Raw genomic sequence first — 21,213 nt, 5'->3', positions numbered from 1 at the left:
CAAAGACAAACTTGTTTGATTAGAAAGGGTATATTTCCCCTACCAGGTATCATTCTGTGTACTTTTTCAAAGTATGAGCAAAAGAAAAAACAATTATCAGTACAAACATGACAAAAGCATAAAAAGAGCAGAGGTGAGATACCTGTTCAATGGATTTACAGTAAAATAATTGTATACTTGTAATTCATTGCAAAAAAAAATAATTCAAGCTTCCAAGCTCGTTTACTCAACTTGCTGACTTTCCATATGGGACATTTATGCGAACCGGGGCAGTGAATCGATATTAACTCATCTAAAGTTTAATAGGCAGGATTGTTTTCGACAGTATTAGTACCTTCTAGATTAAGTTCATATCTGGAGCAACACGAGAAAAGGGCATACACCAAAGCTGCACATCCTTGGTTGCGCGTGTTGGCATCATACTGGACATATCCAATGTATTCGAAAACCATATTCAACGAGGTTATAACACTGAAAAGGTCAGTCACCGCATCCGAAAAGAACTGCAATTCAAAGATTTAGATAACTTGTTTGCAAAAAAGAAGCTCAAGATATTATACTTACCGCGTCAAGGCACGTGGTAGACGTAGGCTGGCAGATGTTCAGAAGTTGGTTGATAGCAGCCAGATCGTTTTTCAATAGTTTGATAGTTGCAACTATTGTTGGGGTGATGGCGCTTACAGTGTTGATCTCCTGTTGAAGGCACGGTCCTAGCTTGCTCAAAGAACTGGGAATGGTGATCCTATATCTGCTACTAAATCACTTAACTGTAGCTAAAACATCTTAGGTAGTGCCAAAAAAATGCCAATCATTGTTTGAGAAAGTATAATGAAAGAATCATCATTCAAGTGAATTTGCTTAGTCATCGAGTTTCACATGCGTATGTTATTCCCTTAAGATATTAAGTTACCTTTTATATGAAACAACAAACCACCGCCTAAGCTTAGAGTGTGTTTGAGAGATTTTCGGTCAGAAAGCCTGATTGAAAACTGATTTAAAAAGTCAATTCATTTTATTTTTATTTTTATTTTATTTTGTAAATTAACATATTTTTTAAACGTTTGGCGAGGCATTGGAAAATACTTCAATTTACGGTGGTTGATAATATTTAGTAATATAAGTAATAATCGTTTCTTTAATAACAATGATATGCATTTTTTTTGTAACACTGCTCTCAACCGATTAAATGCAAATGGTTGTCTGCAAAAACAAACACAAAATTTGTTTCATATTTCGCTACCTCCAGCTGCCCAACTGTGACAACAAACTGTTTAAAGGATCTTTCATCGTTTTGCGTCATCCAAGAAACGAGGGCTTCACACAACGAAACGCGGTTCAATACATTTTATTTTGCACCTATCGGGATCAGTTTTAGGGCTTTTCTGTTTCTTTGACCTTGTTGCAATTTTTTATGTGAATCCCCTGAAAAAAATTACCTAACAGTGCACTGCCCCTGTTCGCATAAATGTCCCATATGCATTTTCTGTAAGTTGAGAAAACGAGCGTGGAAGTTTGAAAATGAAATTGTCGTAAATTTCAAATACACACACATTTCACTGAAAATGAATTCAACAGGCATCTCAAGCTTGCTCTTATTAACGCTCAAACGCTCGGGTAGTCATTTGACCACTTTTTTTTTTCTTAAAAATTCATAACTTTTGGTAGAATTTACCAATTTTGATGCTTCCGGTAGCAAAAGATTCAGATTTGACTATATTTTCAACTGTCAGATGGGGGACAAATATGGTTCACTTTTACCGGAGATATTCCGGATTCCGTTGGGGTACCTCGGCTCTCCTATTTGGGGTTTTGATCAAAATAACCAAAACTTTTTCTCAGAACAATGTCGAAAATGATGCAAAACTTCAAGGGATCATCCTAATACATCAGCCTGCAAAAATAATTGACATGGTTAAGTCCTAAGTTAAGTTAAAACTTTTTTTCGAATCATGTTGTTTTCGTGGGGAATTGCTGCATATATGTTATTACGGAAAGTACATTAAATTTCCTATAAGAAACAATGTTGAAACATTATTTTAAGTGAAAATTATATTTTTGAGAGGGGAATATGTAGCGTGACTTTGCAACGCTTACTTTTTCTCACTCTTCACCCAGTTTAGTTTTCACCATGATCTGTACTCTGCTGAAAGGCAAATTTTTAGTTCTTTTTCCAAGGAGCGGCCGTAGCTGACTGGTTACGGTGTTCGCTTTGTAAGCGAATGGTCCTGTCCTTGTCCATTTGACAAGGGTTCGGAAGTTCTAAATAAAGTTTGAATCCGATTGGTGCAAACGTTCTTCAGGGTGGGGCTTGTCGATAAAAGCAGGGGAACCTCGTGCTCGGCTAGCCAGCGTAGAAATGGGTCACCGAAGCTCGGCAGAGCTTAACACCTTCCAAATGCCTATGCGAGTTATTTGCATGTATAGAATGTAAATCTAAAAAATCATGGAAACAACTGAATTTGTAAGAAGTGGCCGCACACACTCACAATTTTTAGTTCTTTTTCCATTTTTTATGTAAAATAGACCAATAAACCAAATGCAATCATTAGTTTTTCGAAAAAATCAAACCTCCATTTTTAAAAACCACTTACAATTCGTGACGTTGCAACGCTCTGTTTTTGAAAGCAGGGTGTTTCGTTGTGATGCAACGTCACGAAATTCCAGTTTCAAAAAAATCATAGTTTTGTTAGTTTGAACAACTATATGTTATGATTTTATTCAAATTCATTTTTAGACAGTACAAGGACATGTAAATTGATGGTTCCGCCAATTTTAGACCACCCCCCCCCCCCTCCCCTTCCTCATACCGCTTTTACAGTAGTAGTACGATTTATGAAGTTTTTCAAAGCGTTTACAAAGTAAAAATAAATATTTGTATTATTCCATTCTCACGAAGGACAACCGCCCTCCCCCTCTATCCATGTAATGGGGCGTCCATGTATTACGTAAGTGCGTAATAACAAGGGGGGAGGGGGTTGGTTAACGACTGTGTGAGAATTCATACAAAAAATGTATCGGTAGTGTATCGGGGGTGGTCAAACCGGTTCCAGGCCATTCCAGATTGTTTTACGGTTTTGTTCCGAAATAGATTTTTTGTCGAAAAATGTTGATAAAAAAGATATAAACAATGTATTTTTGAACAAATTTCGTTGAAATTTGTTCAATAGAGGCTCATAAAATATAAAGCATAAAACAACAATTTTTCAGGAATAGTTTCTCAAAAACTAATTTGTATATGTTTTACTTTTCAATTCAATTCATTTTTTTTTATTTATTTATTAAGTTATTTTGAACTGCATAACAGAGTTTTGGAGTTCCTTTCAGCTGTGCGTTGCCTCATAATCCATTTTGGAACAATTATTTCTTCAACAAAGGTACTAGCAAAAGTAAGAAATACGTTTTACTTAAAAAATTAAATTTTAAGCATTTTTTTATATAAACATACTAGAAAAAGTTATCAGAAGTTTTTTTTTTTTTTTTTAAATTTATATTTATTTTGATTTTCTCTTCCATGTACATTCATTCAGTTAAAATATTATTGAGTGTCCAATCACAATCGATGACTTTTCACCTCAATTTTAAATACTAGCAACTTTCAATTATTCATGAAATATTGTAGCTTTCGCTATTCAGTGATTTCAAATGTAGGAGGTCCTACATGTACAAAAGGGAAAAGGGATACCTTAAAACTAACTTATAAACTATATAAAGAGCGGATCAATGCAGCTGAAGACTGCAATGATTTTTGTCGAAATGCATCAATTATCTTATTGGACATAACATCCAAAGTGTCAACTTCGGCTAATTGATGAAGTTCACTGGTGCTGAACCAGGGAGGAAGTTTCAGAATCATTTTCAGAATTTTGTTCTGAATCCTCTGAAGTTTTTTCTTCCTGGTTAGGCAACAGCTTGTCCAGATCGGCACAGCATAAAGCATGGCAGGTCTGAAAATTTGTTTATAAATTAACAGTTTATTCTTGAGACAAAGTCTAGAATTCCTGTTTATAAGTGGATACAAACATTTAATATATTTGTTACATTTAACCTGGATACTTTCAATGTGATCCTTGTAAGTAAGGTTTTTGTCAAAAGCAAGTCCAAGATATTTCACTTGATCCTCCCACTTTAAATTTACCTCATTCATCTTTATAATGTGATGACTTTTTGGTTTAAGAAAATCAGCCCTTGGTTTGTGAGGGAAAATAATAAGTTGAGTTTTTGCAGCATTTGGAGTAATTTTCCATTCTTTCAAATAAGAATTGAAAATATCCAAGCTTTTTTGTAATCTTCTTGTGATGACACGAAGGCTTCTACCTTTGGCGGAGATGCTTGTATCATCAGCAAAAAGTGATTTCTGACATCCTGGGGACAAATCAGGCAAGTCAGAAGTAAAAATATTGTATAAAATTGGACCCAAAATGCTTCCTTGAGGGACGCCGGCACGTACAGGTAGTTGATCAGATTTGCTATTCTGATAACATACCTGCAGAGTACGATCCGTCAAATAATTTTGGATAATTTTCACGATATAAATCGGAAAATTAAACCTTTTTAACTTCGCAATCAAACCTTTATGCCAAACACTGTCAAATGCTTTTTCTATGTCTAGAAGAGCAGCGCCAGTAGAATAGCCCTCAGATTTGTTGCTTCGAATTAAATTTGAAACTCTCAACAACTGATGAGTAGTTGAATGCCCAAGGCGAAATCCAAACTGCTCATCAGCGAAAATTGAATTTTCATTAATGTGCGTCATCATTCCATTAAGAATTATTCTTTCGAATAATTTACTAATAGATGAAAGCAAACTAATGGGCCGATAGCTTGAAGCTTCGGCAGGATTTTTGTCCGGTTTCAAAATCGGAACTACTTTGGCATTTTTCCAACTACTGGGAAAATATGCCAAATCAAAACATTTGTTGCAAATTTTGACCAAGCTACTTAAAGTTGCTTCAGGTAATTTTTTAATTAAAATGTAAAAAATGCCATCCTCACCAGGGGCTTTCATATTTTTAAATTTTTTGATAATAGATTTTATTTCATTCAGATCCGTATTAAAAACTTCATCTGATGAAAATTCTTGTTCAACAATATTCTGATATTCTATTGAAATTTGATCTTCAATAGGACTCAAAACATTTAAGTTGAAATTATGAGCACTCTCAAACTGCTGAGCAAGTTTTTGAGCTTTCTCTCCATTAGTTAATAGAATATTATCACCATCTTTTAAAGAAGGGATTGGTTTTTGAGGTTTCTTAAGAACCTTTGAAAGTTTCCAAAAAGGTTTGGAATAAGGTTTAATTTGTTCGACTTCTCTTGCAAACTTTTCATTTCGCAGGAGAGTGAATCTGTGGTCAATAACCTTTTGCAAATCTTTTTGAATTCGCTTCAGTGCAGGATTACGAGAACGTTGATACTGTCTTCGGCGAACATTTTTCAGACGAATCAGAAGCTGAAGATCGTCATCAATAATGGGAGAATCAAATTTGACTTGGACTTTAGGAATAGCAATATTCCTAGCATCCAAAATAGCATTAGTTAAAGATTCCAAGGCTGAATCAATATCAGCTTTGGTTTCTAAAACAAAATCATGATTTAAATTGTTCTCAATATGATGCTGATACCTGTCCCAATTAGCTTTGTGGTAATTAAACACAGAACTATTGGGTCTGGTAACTGCTTCATGAGAAAGTGAAAAAGTTACTGGAAGGTGATCAGAATCAAAATCAGCATGAGTCACTAAAGGACCACAATACTGACTTTGATTTGTCAAAACCAAATCAATTGTTGATGGATTTCTAACAGAAGAAAAGCAAGTTGGCCCATTCGGGTATAAAACCGAATAAAGACCAGAAGTGCAATCTCTGAATAGAATTTTACCATTGGAATTTACTTTTGAATTATTCCAAGATTGGTGTTTGGCATTAAAATCACCGATGATCAAAAATCGAGATCTATGCCGAGTAAGTTTATTCAAATCCCCTTTGAAATAATTTTTATTTTCCCCAGTGCATTGGAAAGGCAAATATGCAGCTGCAATCATAATTTTCCCAAAAGAAGTTTCAAGTTCAATGCCCAAACTTTCAATAACTTTCAACTTAAAGTCACGTAACGTACTATAAGTCATACTACGGTGGATAACTATTGCAACTCCACCGCCATTTCGATTCATTCTGTTATTGGTTATAACTTTATAATCTGGATCACTTTTCAAATAAGTACCAGTTTTTAAAAATGTTTCGGTTATAACAGCAACATGCACGTTATGAACTCGTAAAAAGTTGAAAAATTCATTTTCTTTCGCTTTTAAAGAGCGAGCATTAAAATTCATAATATTGATGGAATTACTTAGATCCATGATTAAACTTCAGGGTAAGAACAACATCATTCGCAAATTTTAATCCAATCTGGATTGCTTCCATCATGGATGTAGCATTACTCATTGTTTGAATCAAACCAAACAGTGAGTTTTGCAAAAAAGTCATTTTTTCAAACGTAACATCGCCGAGATCAGAAGATACCACAGCGTTGCCAGCAGAAACATTAACTAATGAAATTTGAGGTATCTGACCAATTTCAGGAAGTTTGGTAGAGGATTTGAAATTCGTGGATGAACCCGAACCCGATACGACGTTGGCATAAGAAATACCAATACTGTTACCTAACTTTTCCACGGTAGGGGTATTTCTAGCATTGTTCGAGTGAGACAGCACGAACGTTTGATTTAAAGATGCAGGTACAACCTGACTTTGAGAAAATTTCGGTTTGGATTTCGGCTGATGCTTAGCACGAGAATCCAAAACCTTTTTTCTGATGGGGCAATCCCAGAAATTTGATTTGTGATTTCCACCACAATTTGCACATTTAAATTGGGTGACTTCTTTCACGGGACAATTGTCCTTGTCGTGAGAAGAATCCCCGCAAACCATGCATTTTGGAACCATGGCGCAATGATCAGTACCGTGACCGAATGCCTGGCAACGCCGGCACTGGGTCAGATTCTGGCCATTACCGCCATGTTTCTTAAAATGCTCCCACTTTACCCGTACATGGAACAAAAACTGAACTTTGTCCAAAAGTTTCAAATTGTTGATTTCATTTCTGTTGAAATGAATCAGATAAAATTGTGAAGTCAAACCAAAGCGAGAAATATTCCCGTTTGATTTTTTCTTCATTGGTATTACTTGGGATGGGGCAAAGCCAAGCAACACCTTAAGTTCGTTTTTGATCTCATCCACCGACAAGTCGTTGGAGAGACCTTTCAGGACCGCCTTGAATGGACGAGCATTCTTGGTCTCATACGTGTAGAAATTGTGTTTGTGGTTTTTCAAATAACCAACAAAAGTTTGGTGATCTTGTAAAGATTCCGTCAACAAGCGACATTCTCCTCTTCGACCAAGCTGGAACGAAACCTTCAAATTGCAAGTTTCCTTGCAATTCTTCAGTTGCGTTCGAAAGCTGGCCAAATCGGAGACGGAAGTCACTACAATTGGCGGAGCCTTTACTAGTTTCTCGACGGCAGAAGGCTCAGTACGAGGAGAAGGATCCTTGTCAACAGTTTCGGATAAAACACCGAAACTGTTTGCCAATGGAATTGGAGGATTGACCTCACTTTCAGAATCAGAATCAGACCTCAGATGAGGCTGTTTTCTTTTTCTGTTTCCGTTAGCCGATTTAGCGTTCAAACGCTTCACCGACGTAACGACCAAATCTTCAGAAGATTTGCGTTTACCTTTGTTTTGACGCATTTTGCAAGCAGAGTTCTCTTGAAAAGATGGCTTTGTTTGTAAAATACAACAAAATTTCAGGTGGGGTTAGTCTTGAAAAGACTGTTTAGAATTTTGGAAAATAACTCAGGTAGTCTTTAAAAAGACTGTGAATTTTGTTTGAAATTACTCTGAGCTTAGGTAGTAGAAAATACCGCAGCTCTAGTGTCCGTTCACCTCGAAGGTTCGCAAGACACCAGTTATCAGAAGTTAAAAACTGTCACAAACTAGCTTAAAGTACTTGTATTTGACACAGCAACAACATTTGCTTAAAGAATTCACTCAAATCGATCTCATTCCGTAGTTTTATTAGAGGTACGGACAATTATTTGACCTCATTTTTTAACTTTTTTCAGTAATTTTTTTTTGTATTTTTTAAGAATTCGTTTTCTACAAACTCAGCGACAGGATTTTGCGGAGGACATTCTGCCGCGTCGATTGACGTTGGTACTTAAGTCAATGTTTATGTACTTTTACATCAACAAAAGTTACGGACGGACAAATATTTGACTCACTGTATCAAAATGATTGAATGTGTAGTTTTCTGTTTGCATAAACAACTGTCCCTTTTTCGTGGCGTTACAGCGAAAAAAAAAGGTGAACTTACACTAGTTCGAAGAAATACTTAGTACATCTAAAAACCTACAAGATGCTATCAAAATAATAATATTTGAATTTTATTTCTGGAAAAAGCAGGAGTTTTAATAAAAATGATTTAAAACGCTTATTTTATCACGAATTGATACATAACTTAACCAACTTGTAGTTAATGATATTCAAATGATCCATTGATGAAATCCATGATTTTTGAAGCTTCAAGTAGTCTAGAATCTATAAAAAATACCCAAATAGCTCATACACGCTTTTCTAAATTTCATCCTATGGTGTACATTGTCGGAGAATGTGTCTTATATAATTTTAACTAATTATATTGATGTTATAAAATAAGGTTAAAACTTTCAGTAACAATCGTAATCCTAACAAGATTAACGGAAACACAAATGATAAAACGTTAATCAATCCACCTTTAGGTGATTAGTGCCTTCCTTACATTCACATAGTGAATACATTCAGTCAGAATTTCATCTTTCCCATTTCAGGCAGATTGGTGAGGTCCAATTGAAGTCCCATACTAAGGGGTATGCCCTGTTTGTGGACTCGCTCTTATATTAACACTTAATTGCTCATAACTTTTGATAGGGTTGTTAGATCCTCAATGTCTTTTAAATATGTACCTTTTAAAAATGTATAACATGAAAGGTTTTCTTACAAAAACCACCCCTTTTTCTTCTGTACTTTGTGAAAATCGTTTTTTTAGCATTACTTTTAAAGTATTTTACTTGTGGAACTTATGGGACGATGGGACTTATGACGAATCGAATGTGACCAAAACGATTAAAATCGGTTAAGCCAGTGCTGAGATAATCGAGTGCGTATTTGTCGGTACACAGACCTGGGGATGTGACACACACTTACTCAGAATGTGATTTTAAGTTAATATGTATATGGGTCTAGAAGGTCAAATTAAGAAGTTCGAGTGATTTTATAGCCTTTCCTCCGTAAGGAGGGAAGACAAAAATAGTAAAACAAAAGAAGTGAAGAAATTAAATTCGTTCACTATTAAATTCGTCTAAGAAACTTTTGAAGATTGGTCATCAGGATGCTGGAAAATGAGGTGTTTTGATAGCACGTAATTTTCAAATGCTGATATTATCTCAATAAATAACTATTCATGAGTTGTTAATTTTATCAAAAAAAAATCTTGCGTAAAACTTCCGGATCTCTGATGATAACATCCTGGAAATGTTATATCCTAGACTAACATTTCAAAAAATTCATAATTTCACAATATAAGCTTTATATGACATGTGATGAAAACAACTTTATTTAAGTTTAATTTTGTGGAACTTAACAGCAGCTTTCGTCAGTTTTTCTAGAAGCAAAGCAAATGTGAAACTCGTTTCAGCTATCAATTGATTTCATTAACAACAACAGATCTTAAGATTAAATGCGGAAAACCTTTTTGGATAACAAAAAAAAAACAGACGAATTTTTAAATAGAAAGAAACAATGGCTCTCATTGATAGGAGTATCAAAATTATGCTGTATAAAAACAGTCCAAATCCGCTTCACATTCATCAGTCGGTTCTTTCCTGCAACAGTGCCCATATCGATACGATGAAACACTTTGTTGTCGCACTCATCGGCGCCATATGCCTGGTTGGCGGAATTCAAGCCGCCGGCACAGTCGTGGACAACGTGGCCGGAAACCTCACCATTGGAATCAACACTTTCAATGCTAATGTCCTCGCGTTCAACGCCACGATCACCGCTGGTGACGCTCGGATTAGACAAGCCTTCAACAACTGGAACGCAACCATGTTGAAGAACGTGACCGCCATTCAGCAACGATTCCAGCCCTATACCATGCTCTCCACCAACGGAATCACCAGTATCCTGAGCAATCTCGCCATGGTTAACATTATGCCTCTGGCGTCTGACCCGACCCTCCAGAGTGTGAATACTACGGTTCAATCCCAGATCCAACAAGTTGCCACCGCGTTGAACATGGCCGCGCTCAACATCACGGCTCAGGTGAACTGCACCAACACCTTCTCGATCAACTGCATGATCAAGTACGGTGCCCAGCTGACCCAGAAGCCGATCCTGGTCAGCCGTTTCGGAGAATGTTTCACCAACGAAACCGCCCGTCTGGCGATCGTTGCCCAGAACATCTCTACTTCGATCAACACCACCCTGGCATTCACGCAAACTCTGTTCAACCTGAGCAACATCTGTACCATCCCAACCGTTGCCCAGCTTACCCCGCCGGCCAACTCGGTGAATTTCAATACACCTTCGACCCAGTGTATCAATCAGGTAAGAGACTTTACTAGCCAACAAATCCATAACCACCAATTTTACCAAAACAAAAATCCCATTTTCCCCCATTGCGCAGTACCTGTCCGGCCTGTCCCAGATTCCGACCTACTTTAGCTTCGCCGACACTGCCCGCTGGACGCAGGTCAATCTGATCACCCAAAGAATCCAGCGCTGTGCCACCCTCGTCCAGTACGACATCACGGATTCGATCAACCGCGTGCAGAACTCGTTCGGCACCTGTTTGAAAACGGGAGTGTAATGATGCTCGGGATAGAACACGTTCGATTGAAAGAATAAGCTAACATTATCGCGCGCCACTGATGCTATGCATTGTACCATCTAAGTTTGTCTGAATAAATTTAACTGTTGTGTTTAAGGTAGGAAGAATATATAATCCCTGGTTAGCTTTGGATACATTCATGAGAAACGACCTTTGGATCGCAGGTGGTGATCAAATCAAACTAGAACAAAGTTGTTTTATGCCTTTTGGGCTTCAAAACAAACCCACTCAAATTTGGAACCGATTGGTTGCGTCCACACTTTGCGCATTTCATTTTAGTGTAAATAGTGATTTTTGGAAAAAAAAATCAAATTTGATGCAAAATATTGTTTGACCTAATTTGTTATGTAATATTGATTTTGCAATCGTTAGTTTGATTTCAGCGAAATATTTGCAGTTTTTTAATTTATAAAAAATAGTGACCATTTCTGAAAATATTTTTTTAAAGTTCAGCAAATTTGGAATAAAATTGTCTCAGAGACATTGAAGATTGGACCTCTGGTTGCTGAAATACAGCGGCTAAAAGAAAAAGAAACAGGAAAATTGACATTTTCTAAATCTCACCCAAACAACCCACCATTTTCTAATGTCGATATCTCAGCAACTAATGGTCCTATTTTCAATTTTAAAATATGAAACAATCGTGAAATTTTCCGATCTTTTCGAAATCATTTTTTTTTTGATTTTTTTTTAATCAAGACGAACACTTCAAAAAGGGCGTAATATTGAATGTTTGGCACTATTTGAAATGTTAGTCTTGATTCAACATATTTTTTTTGTTAGGTTTATATGATAATTTTACATAAAAACATAAAATACGACCAAATCTCGATATTTTGACACTCTGGCTCAATTCTGAGGGTAGATTCGGATTCAGCGGGCAAAACTACATGGAAAGCATATATCTGGAGGACAGTTTTTGATTTTCGTTAGGGTGGTCCAATACACGTTTCCCTTGAAAATTAGACATTTTCAAAAGAAGATATCTCCTGGGGTTTTTCAGCGTGTTTGGTGCTAGATCTTCTCTTTCGAATGCAACCTGACACTTAAAATTTGGCCAGCGCCTTTTGGAGTTATTTGGGTTTTAAATTTGCATCTTTTTAACCTAAAAATGGCTGTAACTTTTGACCCTTAAGTCCAAATTGACTTGTCAAAAAATGAATATGTTGGATTTGAGCTCTAAAAGTGCCCGAACATCACTTTTCTCTAAAACTTAACCCTGAATTTCTACGTCTAAAAAACTGATTATTAAAGGTTTGCTCAGATGCTTTCTAAAAATTCAGTAGTAGAAGGCGTAGGAGGCGTAGGCCTGAAAACTTTCTAGAAGAAAAATAAAATCCCAAAAACATTTCTGAAAAGTTTGATTTTTAAAATCACTCTAATCGTGAACCATTCTTATTTTCAAGCAAACCAAAAGTTGCCCCTTTCTATTTGAAACAACTCTACTGAAGACACCAAAGCTCCAAAACATCACAATTTTTCGTAAAACCCATTTTCCACTTAAGAGAGTTTTTCACCAATGTGTAACAGGTCGTATCGAGGTGCTCCGATTTGGATGAAACTTTCAGCGTTTATTTGTCTATACATGAGATGAACTCATGCCAAATATGAGCCCTCTACGACAAAGGGAAGTGGGGTAAAACGGGCTTTGAAGTTTGAGGTCGAAAAAACATAAAAAATCTTAAAATTGCTCGCATTTCCGTAAAACTTCATCAATTCCAACTCTCTTAGATGCATTCGAAAGGTCTTTTGATGCACTTCAAAATGTGCCATAGACATCCAGCATTGATTTAACTTTTTTCATTGCTTTTGCAAATTACTGTTAAAAATTGATTTTTTTAAAACCTTAATATCTTTTTGCAACAGCCTCCAACACCCATACTCCTATAGGTCAAAAGATAGGTAATTTCATGGACTATAAGCCTACGGTATTAACTTTTTGGCCAATCGCAGTTTTTCTCATAGTTTTTTGATTTTTCTACAACAAACATTTTACAACGTTACACAGAAAAAAATAATGTAAATTTGGAAGCTTTAATTTTGGAAGGTTGAATATTACCTCTTTTATGATGTAATTTTACCTCAATTTAGACTGAAAAAGTCACATTACAACAGAAAAGTGGTAAAATTACACATTTCCAGAGGTAAAATTACACCTTTTTTCTGACATAAACACGGTGTATTTTTTCGAGACCTCAATGATAAAAAATTCGGTATGTCTGATATTTGGCACCGTGAAAGAAGGGCTCTTTCCCGACATTTTGCGGTATATACCGAAATATTTCGTCGGGGGGTCTAGTGCAACTTTTTTTTTTGAAGATTATTTTTCGATTTTATGGTTCATGTTGATATCACTCAAACTTCTTATGAATATGCCTTGGGGACTCTATCCAACTATATTTGACCAATATTTGACCTCCAATAAAAAAAATCGAACCAAATTTACCAGATTTCTAGCTTTCTTTGAAATAACCCCAAAATCCAAGCTGGAAACCCCGATACGACCGAAAGTAAATCTTTTCTTTGTACAATTTGTCATGAAATAACAGCAACACATTGCCCGGATACAAATTTGAGCATTAAACAATGCAAAACATAGATTATTTATTTAATAAGCTGTTTATTACCCAATAGGTTCCGAAAATTATTTTTTCAATCCTCGGCCACATAACACCATTACATTTTTAAACATTTTAGAATCAATCACATTGTAGAAAACAGTTTTCTGAACAAGTTCCATAAAAAAGTATCACTTTTGGTTCAATATAAGCAGAGATATGCCCAATTTCCTGAAATAAATAGTGCCTTTCTCCAAAATTTCTTAATTTAATTACCTTTCACACGATGGGCTTTGCCTACTGAGATTTGTAATGAATGCTATAGAATAATTTCATTAATTTCGTCAAAACTTGTTATAATTTTTACGTTTTAATAACATATTATCATCATAAAAAATATCTTAGTAGGCAGTGCCCATCATGTGAAAGGTAATTAAATTAAGAAATTTTGGAGAAAGGCACTATTTATTTCAGGAAATTGGGCATATCTCTGCTTATATTGAACCAAAAGTGATACTTTTTTATGGAACTTGTTCAGAAAACTGTTTTCTACAATGTGATTGATTCTAAAATGTTTAAAAATGTAATGGTGTTATGTGGCCGAGGATTGAAAAAATAATTTTCGGAACCTATTGGGTAATAAACAGCTTATTAAATAAATAATCTATGTTTTGCATTGTTTAATGCTCAAATTTGTATCCGGGCAATGTGTTGCTGTTATTTCATGACAAATTGTACAAAGAAAAGATTTACTTTCGGTCGTATCGGGGTTTCCAGCTTGGATTTTGGGGTTATTTCAAAGAAAGCTAGAAATCTGGTAAATTTGGTTCGATTTTTTTTATTGGAGGTCAAATATTGGTCAAATATAGTTGGATAGAGTCCCCAAGGCATATTCATAAGAAGTTTGAGTGATATCAACATGAATGCACCGATTTCCTGTGACTTTTTTAAACAAATATCCCATAAAATCGAAAAATAATCTTCAAAAAAAAAAGTTGCACTAGACCCCCCGACGAAATATTTCGGTATATACCGCAAAATGTCGGGAAAGAGCCCTTCTTTCACGGTGCCAAATATCAGACATACCGAATTTTTTATCATTAGTTTGTTCTAAAAAATACACCGTGAAAAGATGTACCCCTTCCCAGATGTAATATTACCATGATTTTTTTTTCTGTGTAGTTTTTGCCCTGTAGGAAGACGGCATTTCTTGGTCTCAATTTTGTCATATTCGGAATCCTCGGACAATTTCACGTAAGTTAGAAGTATTGGAGTTGTAATTTTGATTTAAAAAATAATTAAATAAAACATTTTTGAAAAAAGAAATAGATTTTATTTACCCTATGATCAATACGTCAAATGCTGAAACCCTGTTTTACCCCTAATCTAACAAATTGTTAAAAAATATTTTAATTCATTCTAAATGGCATTTTTTTAAATCAATTTTACAACTCCAATACTTCTGACTTACGTGAAATTGTCCGAGGGTTCCGAATATGACAAAATTGAGATTAAAAAGTGCCGCTATGGCTGCCTACAGGGCAAAAACTAACGTTGTAAAATGTTTGTTATAGAAAAATCAAAAAACTATGAGAAAAACTGCGATTGGCCAAAGAGTTAATACCTTTTGACCTATAGGAGTATGGGTGTTGGAGGCTGTTGCAAAAAGATATTGAGGTTTCAAAAAAAACCATTTTTGACAGTAAAGCTATGTGAAAAAGTTAAACCAATCCTGGATGTCTATGGCACATTTTGAAGTGATTTAAAAGACCTTTCGAAAGCATCTAAGAGGATTGGAATTGATGAAGTTTTACGGAAATGCGAGCAATTTTAAGATTTTTTATGTTTTTTCGACCTCAAACTTCAAAGCCCGTTTTACCCCACTTCCCTTTGTCGTAGAGGGCTCATATTTGGCATGAGCATATATAACCCAACAAACGCTGAAAGTTTCATCCAAATCGGAGCACCTCGATAAGACCTCTAGAACAAACCGAGCAATATTTACAAATACTGCCTCTTAATTTAACGATCTAGACCACTGTGCATTGGCTCCAGATGACGTTACTGTCTGCTTTATTTATTTATTTATTTATTTTTTTGAATCGAGGACCAAAAATAAAAATAAATTTTCATTAAACTAATACAATTATTGAAGAAGGTCATTTTACGACTTATGTGATCAGTATTGCATGCTTTAAATACAGTCAGTTTAACCACGAAATGAGAATTTATTTGCTTAAGTTTATGTCATGTAAATTTTTATTAATGTCTATATTTTTAATTCAACTTTATTACTCAACTTTCCTCTTCAGACCTGATTTACCACAAACCACAAGAACAATTTTTCTAAATACCCAAGCCAACACCAACAGCACCGCCAGCACAACTCCGACCACGTCCAACAGGGCGAAACTCACCCATGGCAAATCCAACCCAGCCGATCGCAACTGTGGAGCTCCTTTGTGCCTGATAACGTACTCAATCCAGTACGCGGACTCTTCCAGCGACGACATCGGTCGATCCCGGAACACGGCCGAGACTCGATCCATGTTGGTCTTGTACTCCGGTTTGTGCAGCAGCTCGTTCAGTGCCCACCGGAACGAGCTTTCCGTAACGTTCGGGAAGTACAGTTTGACCGCGTACCCACCTAGGACTGCTTTGTTCATGTTGAGATGCTGGTCACAGTAGATCGGAATGCCGAGCATGGGAACTGCCCGGTGGACGCCCTCTTGCGTGCCCAGAAGACCACCGTGCGTAATGAACACTTTGACGTTTGGATGTGCGAGGATGTCACTTTGGGGAAGCCAACTCTTGATCATCACGTTGCTGGGTAAATTCTGGATCGATTCGTCCTCGTACTTCCAAACAATGCGTTGCTTCATCGAACGGAAAACGGTCAAAATGGCACTCAACTTGTCCTTGGGCATGTCTGCGCTGCGAAGATTTGTTCCGAGGCTGAAGTAAACCGCACCCTCGTGGGCTTCGTCCAGGAACTTTTGGAGATCTGTTGGGAGTGGTTTGGGCTCCTTGATGTGTAGTCCACCCACCTGGATCAGTCCGGGAACTTTGGCACGGGTTGACGTTAACGGAGCATAACTGTTCAACAGCATGACCGATACTTGTCGCTCAAGGTCGGCGACCTTGGGCAACGGGCCTTTTAGATGATCAAAGTGTTCCAGAGCCATCGCTTCCTGGCGTGGCATGTAGTAAAAGGACCGAAGAAGTAGCTCGTACGCGGACGTTGCCGAGTTGTACAACCGCTGCCAGAACGACATCCGGTCCGTGAACGGAAGAAACTCGTGCGGCACGTGGGACCACATGTTCATCATTCCCATCAGCGGGCCCATGTACTGGGCAAAGCCGAAGGTTCCAACGGTCACAACCGGAGCCCGGTACTTGTGGGCCAACATCAGGAACGACTCCTGGTAGAACTGTTCGGCTAAAATCAAATCAAACCGACTTTTGTCATTTCTCAAGAAATGTCGCACATTTTCCCTCTTGAATGCGTGCTCCGTCGTTTCCAGCCCCAAACTGTACAGAAAATCCACCAACATCCGGTGGATGGAAATGTCCGTCAGTTCATAGATCGAGTCCACCTTCACCGATTCCTTCCAAAAGTCGTAAATCGGTGCTATTCGTATTTCCGTATAGTTCTCGTGCCTTCTGGACAGTGGGTAATTCGCGATACACGTGACCTCGTGGCCCCGGTCCAACAGTTCGTTTAAAATTGCATCGATCATCATCCAGTGGCTGCGCCCGGGAAAGGCAAAAACGCCCAGAATGCGAGCCGGCTCCGAGTGGTGCCAACTTAGGGCACTCACCAATAAGAAACACAGACACTTTATTTGCTGAAAAAAATATTGAAAATTTAATCGTCAATAAATATCTAACAAAATTTTTACCATTTCAACAGGCAAACGATGTGTTCTTTGATCGACAAGGTTAGATAGACTGAGGATCAACTAGTTTCTAACAACCTAACGAAGTCCGTTATAACACTATATCGACGCCGTCGTGCTATCATGTCGTACGTCGCTTTTTGACGTTCCGAGAAAAACGCGTTTTAATGTTTGACCTTGAATAAACAAAAACGAGAGCACGCAATGTAAACAATAACAAACACGTTTTGTTTGGTTGACCATTCTGTGCATTGCCCCGAAGTTTGATTAAAATTGGTTACCGGAGTCCCGAGTTATAAATAATTGAAAATGTTCACGGTAGTCGAGCTCGTATCTGTGTCAAACGCGTTCTGACCTGAAATCCCTTTGGCCAATTGTCGCACTTACATCAATTTTCAGGCTGTGTCAAGATAGCACAACAAGATTGAAACTTCTTTCATATGAAAAGTGACAACAATGCACGGAGTTTTTTCGGTTTTTATGGAATATCTCAGGATTGAAATCGAATTTTGGGGATCTGTGAAGGTCAAAAGGTGAGGCATTGTGAGCTGCACAAAATGGCGTTCTTAACTCAATTTGGCTCAAAATGCACGTACGACAAGTTAGCTCGACGGTGACGATATAATACTTGAGGTATAATATAGGCTTTTGCCCCGTCTTACCCAACTACAAAAAGTAAAACTTGAGCACCACTGCATCTTGAACGGGCATTATTTGTCTATCATGCGACGTTATTATTTACAAAACTAACAGAACTTTTGCCGGAGCGATACGCACATGGTTATTAAACGGTTAACCAAAGGGTGAAGTAATACGCAATTGAAATCTGAAAGTTATTATCTTCCGCTTTATATATGTTGCAAATATATCTAAAACGCAACATTATTAACCTGTTCAAACCAGTCTGAACTGAAAATTGCACATTCAATAAATATTTAGAACAAAAATAGCAAAGAACACATCATTCCATATGATTACGAAATGATCCTCACCATTATGCAAACTTTTTACAAACAAACAAAAAAATAATTCTCAAATAAATATCAACCAGTACGAAGTGACAGCATAGTACCAACCACTATTGAGCTGTACGGCAAACAAATTGAAACTAACCCGCTTTCGTGGACCACCTCACGGGCTCAACTGTCGAACATGACTTGCAAAAAATCTTATCACCCAATTGAGTACTACGCACACGTCAGTGAAACGGTGAAACCGTCACTAACTATAGTCAGTTAATGGTTTTATTTTTATTTTCTGCGATCGCTATCATCATGCTTAATTGACGAGACCGTGAGATTTTGCAACATTGTGTCAGCCCCTGTTTACATAGAAGGTCCCAAATGTATTTTCATTTATTTATTTTTTTGTAATGTGTTAGCTCTGAAATCATTTATTTTTTTGCAAAAATAAACTGCTCAATCCACCTGTGATCATGCTTTTATTGGTCGGTTAATAACCTCTTTGATTATCAAATAGCATAGCATAGCATAGCATTGCGGGTCTGTACCACGGTGTATGGGGTGCCCATTGAGTTGACTCAATATTCTTATACAATTTGACTGCTACCCGGTACCTTTCTTTGTTTTGTTTTTAGAAGCATTTTGCATATCGTGATTTATTTTTTTCATTTCGATTTACTATTTCTGGACCTTGAATTCAGAACCTTCATTGACAGTCACTGCCCCAAGAGTGAAGGACACCTTCTAAGACCTAAAAGCTTTGGATTTTGGAGGTTTGGTAGGTTATACACACCACATTTTTTTCACTGAAATTCAGTCAAATTTTACTGAATTTTCATCTACTGAAATTTCAGTAAACGATTCAGTAATTTAGATTTTACTGAATTCTCAGTTAACTGATATTTGTCACTTTGACAGATGATTTACTGAAATTTCAGCAAAAGAAACGTCAAATTATTTTGCTGAAAATTCAGTAATTTTCTTGTGGCAGTTTGACAGATCATTTGCTGAAGATTCAGCAATCGTTGCTGGTATTTCAGTTATCAAAATTTGATTTTGCTTGTCATTGAAAATGTTTTCAGTATTGTTATTTATATTTTTCTTACCTTGGTTTCTAAAGATCACAATAAAAACTTAAAAAAAAAATACAACATGTTTGAAAGAGGATTTTCGCTCGGAAGTATCCACACAATAAGTTAAAAGTGACATTTCAGTTTGACAGATATGCAGTTACTGATTTTTCAGCAATGTTTTTGTTCATTACCGAATTTCAGCAAAAGTGATGATTACTGAATCGCATTCAGTTAATTATTTTACTGAAATGGCAATCCAAAATTTGCTGTGTAAACTTACCAATAACAGCACACTAGGGTGCCCAGAAAAAATGACCCCCTGCTCCACAAGCGGAAAATGGTTTTTTGGGTTATTTTAAGCATCTGTGCAAATTTTGAGCGAAATTGGTTGAGATTAACCCATTGATACCCGAGCCTAAAGTTGGCGAAAAAAATGTGTTTCATACAAAAATGACGTTTTTAAATCGTTTATAACTTTTCAGAGTCGAGCTTTACAGCTTCGGTATGTTGTTCAAAGTTGTAGAGCACTAAATTTCCATGTCTGCCTGTGTGGATCAATCGGACCGCGCACTGGACTCATAATCCAGAGGTCGCCAGTTCGAATCCCGAGGCAGACGCAAAAATTCTAAGTGTTAATATAGGTATTCGGTGCCCTCTCCCCGTGCCATACCTTCACACTTAGGAGACCCGGGAGGCGGAGTCATGTCGCAAAAAGAACGATACACGCCTGTGGATCCGTTGACGAAACCGCAAGGTTTAAGAGGGCCACATTATAAGGTGTTACGTCGATTCCGTTTTTTTTCCGCACTAAATTTCCAATGGGTATCTCACTTTTGAGAATTTTTTGATGGAAGTAGCGCACCCTGCAGACCAAACCGTAAGAAAATTGGATTTTCCATACATTTTTTCGATTTTTCCCATACAAACTTCACCTTCGAGTATCAATGGGTAAATGTTGACCGATTTTGCTCATATTTGGCCCAGAGTCCTAAAACAGCTCTAGGAACAATATTCAGCTTGTGGAGCGAGGTTTTGAGAAAAAGTCCCATATTCTGGGCACCCTACTGCACACACCTTAATGCGTTCTACTGGCCTAAAAGATCAAATTTGATGCAATTTTGATCATCATTTCTATTTTTGGCACCATTTCTCATCACTTTGAATGGACACACAAGATTTCACATTCGCTCACTTTTTTAAAGCGCTTTTGATATAAAACTGCTTCCAACTTTCGGCAACATGTTCGTTTTTACATAGTTTAGCCACTCAATTATCAAGCGCTATCAAAAAAACAAACGCCTTAAGTCACTTGAAGTTTTACCAAATTTACCTATTCTCGTCGAAGGCTGATTAAATTAAGTGATCAAAAGCCCCCTTTGATTCATTATATCTTAGACTCACACCATGCATTAAAACATCATATATCGGTTAAATTTGATATAAAAATAACATTTTTCCTATAGGGACCATCCACAAACCACGTGGACACTTTTTTGGACCCGATTTATTATTATAAAATATCATTTCAAACTGCAATTATGATGCTTCAGTTAAGTACAATTAACTATAGTTTTGATTAATTTTAAATTCTTACGGCTTCAGCATTTTTGGTACTTTTAACATGAAAACAGCTATATTTATACTCATAATTGAAAAAAATATGCGTTTAGGTTGATTACAACAAGCATTTATTGTATGTTTAAGAGAAACTTTTGCTTAAATACACAGTTTTCTTCATTTTTGAAGGTTAAATTAACAGGGGTCCACTTTTGGAAAAGTTTGGATTTTCGTTGTC

General features: G+C 36.7%; 2 protein-coding genes across 3 annotated transcripts; one reads left to right on the top strand and one right to left on the bottom strand.

Annotated features, from left to right (window-relative positions):
* The first annotated feature begins 9,890 nt into the window (after positions 1-9,890).
* On the top strand, positions 9,891-11,040 carry LOC120422651 (uncharacterized). Its single transcript, XM_039586156.2, has 2 exons — positions 9,891-10,643; positions 10,723-11,040. The coding sequence occupies exons 1-2, from the start codon at positions 9,942-9,944 to the stop codon at positions 10,903-10,905; spliced, it is 885 nt and encodes a 294-aa protein (XP_039442090.1). The 5' UTR covers positions 9,891-9,941; the 3' UTR covers positions 10,906-11,040.
* A 4,685-nt stretch (positions 11,041-15,725) lies between these two features.
* Positions 15,726-18,525, bottom strand: LOC120422626 (UDP-glycosyltransferase UGT5-like). Of its 2 annotated transcripts, none has more exons than XM_039586120.2 (2): positions 18,376-18,525; positions 15,726-17,332 (listed from the first exon to the last, which is right to left on the bottom strand). In XM_039586120.2, the coding sequence occupies exons 1-2, from the start codon at positions 18,376-18,378 to the stop codon at positions 15,776-15,778; spliced, it is 1,560 nt and encodes a 519-aa protein (XP_039442054.1). In that variant the 5' UTR covers positions 18,379-18,525; the 3' UTR covers positions 15,726-15,775. The 2 variants fall into 2 exon arrangements, with proteins under 2 accessions (XP_039442054.1, XP_039442055.1); XM_039586121.2 differs by lacking the exon at positions 18,376-18,525 and adding an exon at positions 17,387-17,434.
* Positions 18,526-21,213: the final 2,688 nt, after the last annotated feature.

This window comes from Culex pipiens, chromosome 3, assembly GCF_016801865.2.
Source record: "Culex pipiens pallens isolate TS chromosome 3, TS_CPP_V2, whole genome shotgun sequence".
NCBI lineage: Eukaryota > Metazoa > Arthropoda > Insecta > Diptera > Culicidae > Culex > Culex pipiens.
Note: the sequence above shows the minus strand (reverse complement) of the source record. Positions and strands in the feature narration are given on the sequence as shown.